Raw genomic sequence first — 14320 nt, 5'->3', positions numbered from 1 at the left:
CTGTACTGTGATTGCTCGATGCTGATCTGCGGCTGCTTGTGTCGTTGGGAGTGTAGGGTTCACAGGTAATTATTGAATTCAAAGTTAGCTTGATATATATGCTGGAGACCGAATGAATGAGCAAAATGGATAACTCGCACAACATTTTAAAATACGAATTAGATCAAAATTATCAAGAGAGACGTTAACAGTTTCACGGATCTGTTATAATTCTTCAAACAACTGATGAATCATTTGCAAATCACACGACTCTGCTCGAGCGAGTCGTCGAAGAAAGACTCGTTCCGTCCTTCAATTCATAGAGATGTAATACACTTCGACATATACAATTCAATATTCAATCACGATTTGATAAATCATTTAACACATGAAAAAAATGTATACAAGCAAGATGAAATTGTGATGAAAAAATATATTTACAGAAAAAAAACACAATTTATATTGAAAAATTTACAAAAAACCTATTCTTCAATATCATTGGAAATACAGACTATGAAGATAGAGATCAACCAATATCAAGAGACATGAAGTTTGAAATCGAATGATATTTACAATTGATTGGCATTCTTCACAGTTGTGGTTAGCTAGAAAATGATTCATTGATGTTCAAAAAGGTTAGTCATAGAATTACCGATAATGAATAATATGTTTGAAAAAAGCAATGGAATATGAAGCAAAAAAATGCAACACAAGCGAAGTATGTACTGAAGAATTTATAGTGGAAAAAAGATACTTCGTAAATCGAATGTGAAAGCGCATGATTCGGATTATAGTTGTAACATTAAATCAATCCAGAATTATTATTGCTTCAATACGTGAAAAAAAAACAAAGATCCAGAAAACGTAAAATAGGTCACAAATTTGAAATAGGACAATATCCAAACCAAACTATGAATAATGAATAGATGTTGTGTCAAATCGTATAAAATTACCTGGAAAAAGATTTCAAACCAAAGCATCACTAGTTTGTTGGTTTAACAAACACCAATTTTATATTACACTTAACGATCAATCTAATTTCCAGCAATCAATAGTCACATGCAAAAACTGGCCATGTGGGTGATAACATGAAAAAAAACTACTAAATACAGCTAAAACGAAGAGGGAAAACTGTTTATAATCAGTTTCAATTTTTATGAGTATGTTAAGAGCAGACGTGGATCTCTAGCTACGTCTGCGGGACTATCTTCTTTACTGGGCCTCTCCGAGCGGTAAGAGGAAACCAGCCCCGGGGATTCGTTGCTTGAATAAAATGCTAATGCATACCAGTGATTATAACCGTGGATAGGAACCCGTGTATTAGGGATGACTATTTATCAATACGAGGAAAACCCCAAACTAAGATAATTTACACGAATTCTATACAAAATTGCTATGTTTATACGTAAGACTGATACCAGATATAATTGAGAGAGATTAACTATCAGGAATACAAAATAACGTGGGGAAAAGGTAAGAATGGAAGGAAAAATAGAAAACTAATTAATTATGAGCCAGGGGACTATGACCGTAGGAAGAAGGACCGTGACTTTAAGAGCCTACCCCCAGGAGTTGCCAAGCTGCGAAGAGTCCGCCGTTGCCCCGTTCCGTTTCGGGAGATGGTGCCCAGTGTGCCACAAAAACCCAGGCGAGGTCAGTTTAAACCGTTGATTGTTCCTGGTGTGGTTCCTTTCCCCCTCCTCCAGCCCGTTGGGGTGTCGGTGCAGACGTCGTCAGTAGGATCTCTTCCTGGGTAGTAAGGCGCACTGCCGTCGTTCCCTCCTCGGTGTGTAGCCGCGATGGTGCACTTGCCCCCTTGAAGATTTTGACTGGCTACCGAGGGTTCCGTTGTTCTTAACGAAACCTCGGTTTGCTGTTGATGTGGGGGGTCGGTTGCCTAATTTTGATGGATTTTTGCAACCCGCTGATGTTGTATTTTCCGCCTGGCTTGAATGTTAATTTTATTTCTCACACATATATTCGTGTATCGTCGCTTGAACGCACGAAATAACCACGTTTCTCCATTCTTCTATTATGACCTCTATTGTCTGTACACCGAAGGATCGTTCATGGAAAGTCCCTACGAGGCGTCGCAGGTGTTCTCGATGATTCTAAGAAAGAGGTATCCTTGTTGGAAATATGTACCTGCGGATAAATCTTCGACCGCGAAAATGTAAAGTTTTTCATTTCCCATTATTGGAATTAACAACAGACACATCGGACAGGTGAGAATGGTTTTCATCTAGTTACTTATTTGTATTTCTCTCGCTCCTCCTACTTTTACCTCTCACCGATCGTAATATTCGGTGAAGTGCTGATTGGCTCTCCACTTTTGCAAGAGCCGCCTATTAGGCCCACCGCCTACTATATTTAGGCTCAGAGCCAGTGTCGATGACAATCAGTTCGATCGACACCACTGGAGATGGTAACAATTGGCGGTGAGTCGCAACAGTGTCGCAAATGTGTGATATTTACAAGCGTTTGATACATCACTATACTCGTAAGCGAAACAGATACGGGGCATGAATGATCAAATCAAGAATCCTTAGCGTGTGAGTAGAATGATGAATATCCAGTGCGAATAAAACAGTGATGTAACCGTGCTCGTTAATAGGTCCTCAACTTATCATGTGAAAACCGACCGAGCTTCAGGTTAGAGCGATTCCTCACCTTATGACATATCATCATCAAGTCGTTTATCGTTCAACAGGTTCGAATTGGATATTGAACACGATTTGCAGTCCCAAACAACAGGAAAATGGTTTTTCGGCTGACTTCAAAAGAGAAAATCGCAGCATTCATAAGAGTTGCGGGAGGTGGCTTGGTAATATTCAGCGGTGCGAACATCTATTCTGGAAATGAAAAGTTCTATGACAATGTGGTGATGCCACTCGTTCGCCTGATTGATCCAGAGACGGCACACAACCTCGCCATAGCGGCAGCTAAGTTCGACTTCATTTCCAATGGGGCTTACGATGATCCCATGAGATTGAAGTCTACAGTATGGGGATTAAACTTCAGCAATCCCTTGGGAATAGCAGCTGGATTCGATAAACAGGGAGAAGCAGTTGATGGCCTGCATAAAATTGGATTTGGATTTGTGGAAGTTGGATCTGTAACGCCGGTGCCACAGGAGGGGAATACAAAACCCAGAGTCTTCCGGCTGACTGAAGATAAAGCTGTTATTAATAGGTATGGATTTAATAGCGATGGTCACCAAGCAGTTTTTGATCGCTTACAGAATACCAAAAGTCATACAGACTTCACAGGAATTATTGGAGTCAACTTGGGCAAAAATAAAACTACTCCCGACCACGTGCAAGATTACATAGATGGCATCGAAAAATTTGCAGAGGTAGCCGATTACTTTGTGATCAACATATCTAGCCCCAATACTCCCGGGCTGCGTGCCTTACAGGATAAAAGCCATCTGGAAGAATTGATATCTAAGATCAACATGGCGTTTGAAGGGTTAGCTAGGAAGCCACCTTTGCTAGTTAAACTAGCTCCTGACTTGAGTGAACAAGAACGGCAAGATATAGCCGATGTTATCAATTCATCGAAATGCAAGATAGACGGACTAGTGATATCTAATACTACCATCCAACGGTCAAATTTAACGAGTTTCCATAGAGAAGAAACTGGCGGTCTTAGCGGAGCCCCACTGACGCACCTTTCGACTGCAATGATTGGAGACATGTATCGTAGGACTAATGGGAAAGTACCGATTATAGGCGTTGGTGGTATATTCACTGGTGAAGATGCTTATCAAAAAATCAAAGCTGGAGCATCGTTAGTCCAAATTTATACATCATATATATACCACGGCCCTCCAATTGTGAAACGAATAAAAAAAGAATTGAACGAACTTTTAATAAAGGATGGGTACACCTCTGTGGTTGATGCAATCGGCAAGGATTCCATTGAGTCTAAAACCTAGTGATCAAGTCTTATTTCTAATTCTCATATCTCAACTACAGCCATGTACGATTTACCCTGCAACTCATTCTCGGCTACTAACATCCGTACGACTGACAGAACTCCCAGACCTCGAATGGTGTATACAGGAATCGAATCACGATGATATCTTCACGTACATCTCACATTCTGACGAAAGTGTATTAAAAAATATGAAATATGTCGATCATAAGCCATCGAGCGTCATAAACAGAATTTCAGGGATGAATAAAATCTTACGATTTGAGTCAAATTGACGTGAGTTCGAAGAGAACTATAAATATTGTAGAGACGCATTTACAGATGCATTTACAATTAGTCGTCTATGTATGTCTATGTATGGTCTGCAGAGAGTTTGAAAGAATTCGAATCAGGCAATAGAATCAAATGGTCTTTAATATTTGTGCAAAGCTTGCTTGCTACAGTGACGAGTTATATGATGTTATATAGGAGAAGTATATTTTGTTTTTCCCTTGCTTCTACACACCGCCAACAAATTTGATATAGTGGACACTCGTGTGTACCAAGCGGCAGATATTTTTCATTGTATATATTTATTTCTTTATTGAATTGCAATATGATTGTATTGTAAAAAAAATGAGGAGTTCTTACATAATTATACGATATATGATTATGACTAATGGGTACATCTTTTATGCGATATGAAATATCCTCTTTATACACTAGGGTCTCGTGCTCGGGCCAGATTAGTCCCGAAACCCCCGATCCATATTCATGTGAAATAACCCACTCGCGTATATATTATATTCATTACATATTTCCCATAATTCCCACTGAAAATAGGTAGTATGCATCTTTTCCATTCGTTTTCGGAAGGAGTACCAGGCATGCTATTCTCACGCACGTGAGGACGATGTAAAAAACGGTCCCCGCCGATCGTCCCGCAGCACCCCGGTCGACGTAAAATTCGAAGCATTCTCTATGATTTCGACGACGTCGCACAACTTGACCCCTTATTGTTCCACCAGGAAAACTGTAGCTCAGCTGATTCCAAAGATATAACTTGATTTTGAATCTAACGTAATTTTCGACAAAGTTATGATTTTTTGAAGTAAAAGCTGCTCAATTCTTCGATTGGTAATAATGAATCGAAATTCACACTAATTCAAAAATCCTCCGGCACGAAATCCTAACTTACCGTGGACAATCGATATGCCAAATTGAGTAAATATTTGAGAGATGACTGACCCAGTTCGGGTGGAATGGCCGATATTTGAAACTGAAGTATATTGACTACAGACCTAAGAAGAATAAAGTACTCTGACATCGATCGAAGAGTGTTAGTTATGATGAATCGGTACAGTAGGTATGAAATAAAAAGAAAGATAATAGTTAACTTATGAACAACTGCTGTACAAAGGGTTGAGAGAGTGATGAACGTCATACTTGAGTCACATTCGGCGACCAGAACTCGATCTAGCTATTGAAGCAAGATTCTTGTCAAAGAGACCTACGTTTTGGAAAGTTGTTTACCTTTCGATTCGCTACAGCTCTCTTCCCCTAGTGGGATCGCTTTTGGAAAGGTTTTTCGTGAGTGTTGTGCCAGGAGAAAGACTAGTTGGTTTCGGATGATGTGGAAGGGAGCTCCGGATTTTTCATCGTCAGTTTGCTCGAAGATGGTCTCTGGGAAGGAACTCTTGGACTGTAGCAATAGAACAAGTGCTGATGAATCTTTCAAAATCAGTATGCTCCTAGGACAAAGGAATGTGTTGGTTGTGATGAAGCGATATGATAAGTACCAATGGCAGGCAAACGTCGTCATAGTTGGCTTACCGACAACTGCCGGGTGCGTGGCCAGTAAGTGATTCAACTGCAGCTGACGACGCACCTCATTGGACGTAAACCTTCTTTGTTTTGAAAAGTCTTCCACCGTTTCGGTCATTTGGAACTTTTGTCGGCGGGTAGGATTGGAGCGGAGCTTTTCGTTTGTGAAGTCCCAGAAGAGAAACCGAATTCTTTCGTGACTTCACATGGAAAGAGCCAAAGAATTTGTTGACTTCATTTCACCTGTGGAAGTAGGATCCATTGATTCGTCGTATTAGGACAAATACTGCCGCATCTTTCGGTATTGAAATGCTTGTGGTGGAAAGGAAAGTGTTAATTGCGTTGATACGGCACAGCAGGTACATTAAGGAGGCATTGGTTATGATTGACTTATATACAACTTTGGGAGAGGTAGGTTGGATTTTGTCACCTGCGACTTGTAATGACGAACAGTATCAGCGGGAGACCTCCATCTTAGAAAGTTTTTCTCTCTCTGATTTTGTTACAGGTTTTATAGCCGAGTAGGATTGGAAAGGAACCCCAAGTTTGTGGCGTGCCAGGAGGAAAAGCATCCTTTTGTGAATATAAAACAGCCAATCTCTCCGAATCGACAACCTTATCACACAACCAGATTGACTCTACCTGCCCCTTTTCGCCGCCATCACCTCAAAGTTCTCATTCCCCAGGTGACAGTCCTTCACCTACCGACACCCTGTCTCCGGTACTTCTACCACAGTTTCCGAAACACCAGCATTTCACCAATCACCCCACAAGTCATCAGGGTACATTCACCTCCCCTGCATCCCCTGAAGTCATCGACCTTACTACGAAACCCGACACCTATTCACCGGGTGTACCTCACATCACCTCCATCCAAACCATCACCCATACCCGATATACTCTGCTCCGCTCAGTCACATTTTAACCATTCACACCCGCTACGCCTCAAGACCGCTCTCAACTCCCATAAACAAACTTATATAAACCCAACCACTTACACATACTACTATCTTAAATCGCCTATCCACTCCGTCGTCAGAGCAACAATAACTGGTACCTAGAATCGTAATAGTAGAAATATTGATAACGAACGCAATTTTAGTTGTAACGTCTATAAATATACATCCTTCAGATCCCTCCTATTGACTACTTATATCGAATCACTCTCCGGACGTGACAAATGCAATTTCACTTGAGCATAGCCCGTGCTATGATGGGTCGTCACATTTATTAAACGCTTTATTTGAGGAACAAACTTAGCCTATTTAGTGTGCTTTTCAGCACAAATCGCACGGAAGAGTCGTCCGAGCTCGCGCATTACCCTCTCCGTCGGGTTTGATTGGGGATGCCGAATCGAAGAGAACGCGACGGAGATTCCTTCTTGTTCTAATCTGGTCCTCCATCTACTCGAGGTGAATTGTGTACCGTTGTCAGATAAGATCCGCTTTGGTTTGCCGCAACGCACCATGAAATCGTCAAAGATCTTCTTCAGAATAACCTGCGTCGTGGACCTTTTTATGGCGTATAGAGCGATCAGCTTAGAAAACGCGTCAATGAGAACAAAAATATATTGGACCCCACCGGTCAATCTCGGCAGTGGACCATAGAAATCCACTGTTACGAGTTGGCATGGCTTTGCCGCGCGGACGTGCCCATATTCGCCGTCCATTTTATATGTTAAATACTTAATACGTTGACATAAATCGCATAATAGAGTGTAGGATTTGACGTCCCTCGCCATACCGCGCCAATAGTAAATTCTGCGCGTGTGTGTTAATAATTTGAAAGTTCCCGGGTGTCCTAATCGGTGGCGTTCGGATTCGATGATTAGATTCTGCAGTTTGGCTGGAATAACAACTCTCCAATTTTCGCCTGATACCTCACGATGGAACCAAACTCCCTCGTGATCCTGCCACTTCTTCGCAAAGCCTGCTTCACCTCGGCGACCTATTATGCTTGCTAACATCTCATCTTGACCCTATAGCTCTCGAAGTTTCTTTAGGTCTTCACGTAGAATTGGATCCATCTCGAGTTGGCATATTACAGCTAATATGTTTACGTTGCAAGATTTAGCTATCGGCGAATTGTATGACAGCAACTTAGAAACGATCAGACGCTCGGGATCGATGTGACAAAAACTCTTATTTGGATTTCTGCTAAAAAAATCGGCAACGTAATTATCACGGCCGCTACAGTGTCTTATGTTAAACGTAAATTCTTGTAAGAGTAGGTTCCACCGAGCTAAACGGGCAGTCTGAAATGGTGTTTGGCGCAGAAAGATGAGCCCCTGGTGGTCAGTTATAATTTCAAATTGTTCACCCAACAAGTAAATACGAAATTTCCGGACCGCGTACACTATAGCTAAAAGCTCTTTCTCAGTTGTGGTGTAATTCAACTCCGTGGGTTTTAGGCATCTACTGACAATTGAGATTATCTTATGACGATTCTCGTCGTCCGTCTGATACAGTACCCCGCAGATCGCTCGATCTGACGCATCGGTTTGTAGACAGAAATCCCGACCCGGTATAATGTGATATAATAATACGATTTTCAAAAAGTTCTCTTTGAACTCTGCGAATGCTTTAGAATGGTCGTCCGTCCACTGCCAGACCGTGTTGCTTTTCAGGAGGGGCCAAAACGGATCCAGCTACTTGGCGTGATGGAGCGCAAACTGCCGGTAATATTTGCAAACACCGAGGAATCGTTGTAATTGCAACTTATTATCCGGTTCAGCGAAATCCCTTATAACGTCCAATTTATGCGGATCCGGTCGTACCCCCTCCGGAGTAAGAACGAATCCTAGAAACATTACAGATTCTTGGACAAGTTTAGCTTTGGATAACCTCAAGGTGAAGTTGCATTTCGCTAATTTCTCAAATATCAATTCCAAATACTGCAAATGATCACTCAAGTTTTTAGAAGACACGAGGAGGTCATCGATGTAATATGTTAAAAAGTGGTCAAACACACCACCGAGAGCGAGATTCAGGGATCTAATAAACCCACTCCCGGCGGTTTCCAGACCAAATGGAACGCGGCAGAACTGGTACAATGTAGAACCATACAGGAAAGCGGTGAATGGACGAGACTCCTTACCTAGAGGAATCTGCCAGTAGCCGTGCGTCAGATCGAGGGTCGTAAAAATTCGGGCACCCTAGTCGCGATGTATCAGTTCGTCTATCGGCGGTGGTGTTTCATTATCGCCCTCGACCGCGTCCTTCAACTGTCGTGCATCAAGACAGAGCCGTATGCGGCCGTCCTTCTTTTGCACGATGCGCAATGGATTGCAGTATTGGCTCCGCGAACGCTCAATTATCCCGGCCTCCAATATTTCATTTATTTCACCTTGCACCGAACTTCGCAGCGATAGCGGGAGGGGGTACGATCTTCTAATGAACGGTCTTTCTTTTTCCCGTTTTATTTCGTGTTCGGAGTTAGAGACGCAGCCAGGTTTGTCGGAGAACACCGATCGGTAACGCCTTATTAGAGCTATGACATCGTGTGCATGCGACGGGTGCAGTGCCGAAAGCTTCCGCGCGACTGTAAGGAAGTCCCCCTCGAAGGCGCAAAAGTAACAAATAAAACAATAGCTGTTTATACGAACATGGTTCCTTACATCAAGTCCAAGCGAATGGTTGTGGTCGGATATGACAAAATATCTACGCGAAGTCGGAGGTCCCTCCGCCGTAAATATGTCACCTAGTCAGTTGGTGGCCTCTGATCCAGTGTCCGCATCCAGATTTATCGACAATAAGTTCAAGGCTGTGCTCGATTTCATATGTTCTCCAGATAATCCCATTAGGAAAGTAACGCATTTCTTTTGGAGGAGAGAATACTAAGGTAGAGGAACGCAGCATTTTCATTTAATGATCTGAATCAAAGATGCTCCGATTCTTGGAACATCTTCCAATCAAGAGATAGCAAACTTTATTCTCAAATATGCGACTTGCAGAATACCATCTAAAGATGTTTCACCAAACCTCTATCGTCGTGTTAATACGCATCAACGGCATACCCATAATTCCTATTGTTTGCGAAGTAAAGCGAACAAAAATGGGAAATCTGGAAAAGTCTGTCGTTTCGGGTTTTCTCGAACAATCACGAATAATTTCGTTATGCGAGACGTGGCCATTTCGATCGCTGGCAGGCGAACGCTTAAGTCAAAAAGCAGATTGTACGACCTGCCCCGCTGAGAAAAAGGAAGGAAATAATAACGACTACAACCCGGCAATTCTTACGGCCTGAAAAGGGAATATAGACATTCAGTTCATCGGAGAAAAAACTACACTCCTGAATCGGTTCGTCACTAAATACGTCGCTAAGCCCGAAAAAAGCAACTCAGACACAAGTTTCGCAGACGTAAATTCCACGAAATGTTGGTTTAGTCGTTTATGGAATTTTGCCTCGCGCATGTTGAATCATAGAGAATGTGGAGCTCGTGAAGCCGCCGATACTCTATTGGGGATCCCATTGTAGGGCACAGATCCGGAAACTGCCATCAGGTGGGTAGACGTGAAAATGTTCAGAAATAGAAAAGTAAAATCTCGCAAGGAAATCGAAGCCTTGGAGGCCGATTCCACTGAAATATTTTGCGATTCGTTAGTCGATACGCATTATCCCGCACGACCGAAGGAATTGGAAGCTACCAACCTCTACGATTTCGTACAATGGTACGACATAACTAAGGTAGAGCCCACAGGTCAAGATGTAGAATATTATACGATGGGCAAGTCGCTGTACTTAAAGAAGCGTAAGCGTCCATGCCTAGTAAATCACTACAAAAATAACGTGAATATTTAACCCGAACGTTATTTCTACGCCTTGCTGCTACTCTTTCAATCATAGAGAGATGTAGATGAACTCCGCAACGGGTGCGATACTTATGCTGAGTCATTTTGATCAATGCAATCAGAACTTGCACAAGCATTGGAATATCACGAACGCATAACCAAAATACAAAAAGGTATGAAATATGCTAAGGAAATGATTGAAAGAAAAATCGCAAATAACGCAAACGACAAAGATAATTCACGAAATAGCGATACTGTACCACTCGGTTGCGTACCTATCGAGGCTGAAGGTGCGATGAAGGAATTCAAAGACGCAGCTGAAAAAGTCGAAACCGTAGACGTTTTGGAAATGATAAGCAGGCTGAATATGGATCAGAAAAGAGTTTTTGATCAGGTTATCAAAGCGGTGAGTTCGAACCAAATCTTACGACTTTTCGTCAGTGGAGAAGGTCTGCATCTGATCAATTACGATCCTCACTCTGTATTAGCGAATGGATCAGCCATTTCAGAATATAATAGAATGAGGAAAATGTATCGTCCAGATCTGATGCCAATGACTTTCACGTCGATGAAAGCAAAGGAGATACCTGACTGCAGATGGTCGATACCGAAAGATGTCGTCACATGTCAGGCACCAGCGGAAGAAACTGCAGCCAATTCGTGGCGAATAAAAGGCTTACAAAATGTTGATCACGTATCTTGTTACGCTAACGCAACAATCCAGTGTATATTACACTGCAAAACACTCAGAGACCATTTATTGCGTCAAAATGAAACAGATGATGTCTTGAGAACGTTAATTAATGATTATGCTAACTCAAAAGCCTCGATGAATGTATTTACCGCTAGAAGACTTGTGGGTGAACAGTTTACTGCGAATGAGCGGCAAGACGCGTCCGAATTTTTAACCGGTCTAATTTCTAATCACAATGACCTTAGCACGATTGTTGAGCATCAGCTGACGATAAAACTGCTCTGCAAAAATTGCGGTTATACTAATACCTTGATCGAATGCAGTACAATATTGTCATTGGCACTGCCTAAACCTTGCAAAAAAACACCAAGGTTATTGGACATATTCAACGATAATCTATCGCACTGGAAAACGGTAAAAGGATCGTGCGGTACTTGCAAATCGGAAGAAATGTGCGTGAAAACTGAAATATTATCATCAAACAGCTGTTTAATTATTCAGCTGATGCTATTTCCGGTAGAAAACGGAGAAGTTATGAGATCGAACAAGTACAGCATAAGAGCAGTACCCACAGAGAAAATTATGATCTGCGCAAAAAGTTACAAAGTAGATGGTGCGATTTTCCACCATGACCGCAACATAACGGAAGGACATTATACAAGCACGCTACGAGAAGGGATGTTCGCCTGGGTGAACGCTGATAACGAGAATATCAGAAAGCAAACCTGGCCAAGAAATGCAAAGGACGGATACATATTCTTCTTGCGCCAAATTTAAATGCGGTGTAAGACATATCGATCAAATATAAAAACAAATATAAAAAAAGAATTAGGCAAATGCCATAGAATCGCAACTATAATCCCTGCACATCAGTAACTTCACCATCGCCGGTCACAGGCCTGGGCGAGAACGGAGGTAAGCTGCAAGCACGGTTTATGGTTGCACAAATATAGCTGGTAGACCGAAGTGCAATACTCGTCCTCTTCAAAGACACGCAGGGCACCCTTAATCGACCAAGGAAATCAATGGATGCAAAACTGCCAGCAAATAGTAGATGAGCCGATTGATAGCCCAACAATCTAAATATTACTCTTCGTATATAATCAAAGTTTTCCACCTATCGCATAAGAGATGAGACAAACGAAGAGGTTAATGTAACTCGCAATAGAATGAGTTTATGAAATAGAAAAAACAATATAACATGAATGCAACAACTATAACGCCTGCATGTCAGTAACTCCGCCATTACCGGTCCCAAGCCCGGATGAAAAAGGAGGAGGGCTGCATTCAGGGTTATAGTTGCGCACGATGGGGGGGGGGGGGGGGGGGGGGGGGGGAAATATCTATAAAGGATGGAGCAGCTGATAGCTACAGGTTATGCATCCTTAATTATATCGTAAATTTGTAAATCCACGAATCAACAGAAGTTATTCGACTATTTGATGAGGATCTACAGCTTCGAGTTTTTAATGCTTTTCAGACGCGATTCTCCGAATTGAGATGCAGTTCTTGAAACCATGATAATGGAGCACCCCTAATGAGCCACAGCTAAGAGTTTAACATTCATACGGGTAAAATAATAATCGGAGAACACTGCACCCAGTGCCAAGAATATAACTCCACAAATACGAACAGCGAACTGAAAAACTACGGACTCTGTTATAGTTTAGCAATTGCCATTCCACAAATACGAACAGCGAATTGAAAAACTATGGACCATGTTATAGTTTAGCAGTTGTCAATGCATTTCTGACATAAGACCTATTACATGAGTTATATAAAATTGACTCACGAAATTTTTAACTGTCGCAGCAAACACGTAGAGCTCCATAATCATTTGATAACCGTAAAACACAAGTGTGATGATCACTTAATTCAGAGACTCGGTAAAGTCTAGCGCAAGGTACATTCAAACGAGCAGGCGCTCTATCGAGTGCACGAAAGCGCAATGAGGATTGTCGTTTTATTGAACAACACACATACCAACAATATGACAGCAAATGCGGAATCTCATCGCTATCGGGGGCGAGCTTCCATTCAGGCCTGACAAAATACAAAAAGTTATGAAATCCCACAGAAGGCACCTACGGTGCAAAAAAGTTCGCCAAGTACATGAAATGTTCAACAGTAAATAACATCAGAATATGTATATCTAATGATTAATTAGAAGAATTCATGAATAATAGGAAAAAAAGAATCCAAATCAATTACTGTGCTAAGTACATGGAACTTTGCTACACGAATAGAAATTCTCGAGAAGATTGGAATGAGAATAAAACATCCCTAATAATTAATTAAAAGATGACGAAATTGAAAAGCAATTGATGAAAATCAATTCAATGAATCAAAAAACAATAAAGAAAAAATAAATGAAATTAAAAAAAAAAATAAAAAAAAAAAATTGGGGGTAGTAGGATTCGGCGGGCTTTTTAGGACAAAAAATTCAGAATTCTTGCAGGACAATATAACACCAGCCCGCCAAGAACTACGTACTTCCAATTTTTGTTTTTTATTTTTTTTTTAATTTGATTTTTTTTTTCAATCTCTATTGTTTTTCGATTCATTGAATTGATTTTCATCGATTGCTTTCCAATTTCGTCATCTTTTAATTAATTATTAGGGATGTTTTATTTTTATTCCAATCTTCTCGAGAATTTCTATTCGTGTAGCAAAGTTCCATGTACTTGGCACAGTAATTGATTTGGATTTTTTTTTTTTCTATTATTCATAAATTTTTCTAATTAATCATTAGATATACATATTTTGATGTTAATTAGTGTTGAACATTTCATGTACTTGGCGAACTTTTTTGCACTGTAGGTGCCTTTTGTGGGATTCATAATAATTATTTGACTTTGGTGGCTCACAATCAGTCTTAGCACAGCATAGCGATGCTCAAATGTGTTTTTTCCTCAGAAATCGTTTGTCAGTACAACGATGTGGTAGGTTTATTACTACATCGTTGTCAGTACATATGTTTGACTATGTGACTATAATAAAACTATATATATTATGACTATTATACAATCCGCGACGCACTCCAACTCCAATTTAGAGAAGAACATCTAACAAAATTATATTTTTGCCGGGCTTTGCACTTTGATTCATATTCGCA

At 41.0% G+C, this 14320-nt stretch overlaps 1 protein-coding gene across 1 annotated transcript; it reads left to right on the top strand.

The window, feature by feature from the left end:
* The first annotated feature begins 569 nt into the window (after positions 1-569).
* Positions 570-5954, top strand: LOC125502024 (dihydroorotate dehydrogenase (quinone), mitochondrial-like). Its single transcript, XM_048659504.1, has 2 exons — positions 570-2531; positions 2690-5954. Exon 2 carries the CDS (start codon positions 2738-2740, stop codon positions 3917-3919), a length of 1182 nt encoding a protein of 393 aa, XP_048515461.1. The 5' UTR covers positions 570-2531; positions 2690-2737; the 3' UTR covers positions 3920-5954.
* The last annotated feature ends 8366 nt before the right edge of the window (positions 5955-14320 follow it).

This window comes from Athalia rosae, chromosome 8 (genome assembly GCF_917208135.1).
Source record: "Athalia rosae chromosome 8, iyAthRosa1.1, whole genome shotgun sequence".
In the NCBI taxonomy this organism is placed as follows: Eukaryota; Metazoa; Arthropoda; class Insecta; order Hymenoptera; family Athaliidae; genus Athalia; species Athalia rosae.
Note: the sequence above shows the minus strand (reverse complement) of the source record. Positions and strands in the feature narration are given on the sequence as shown.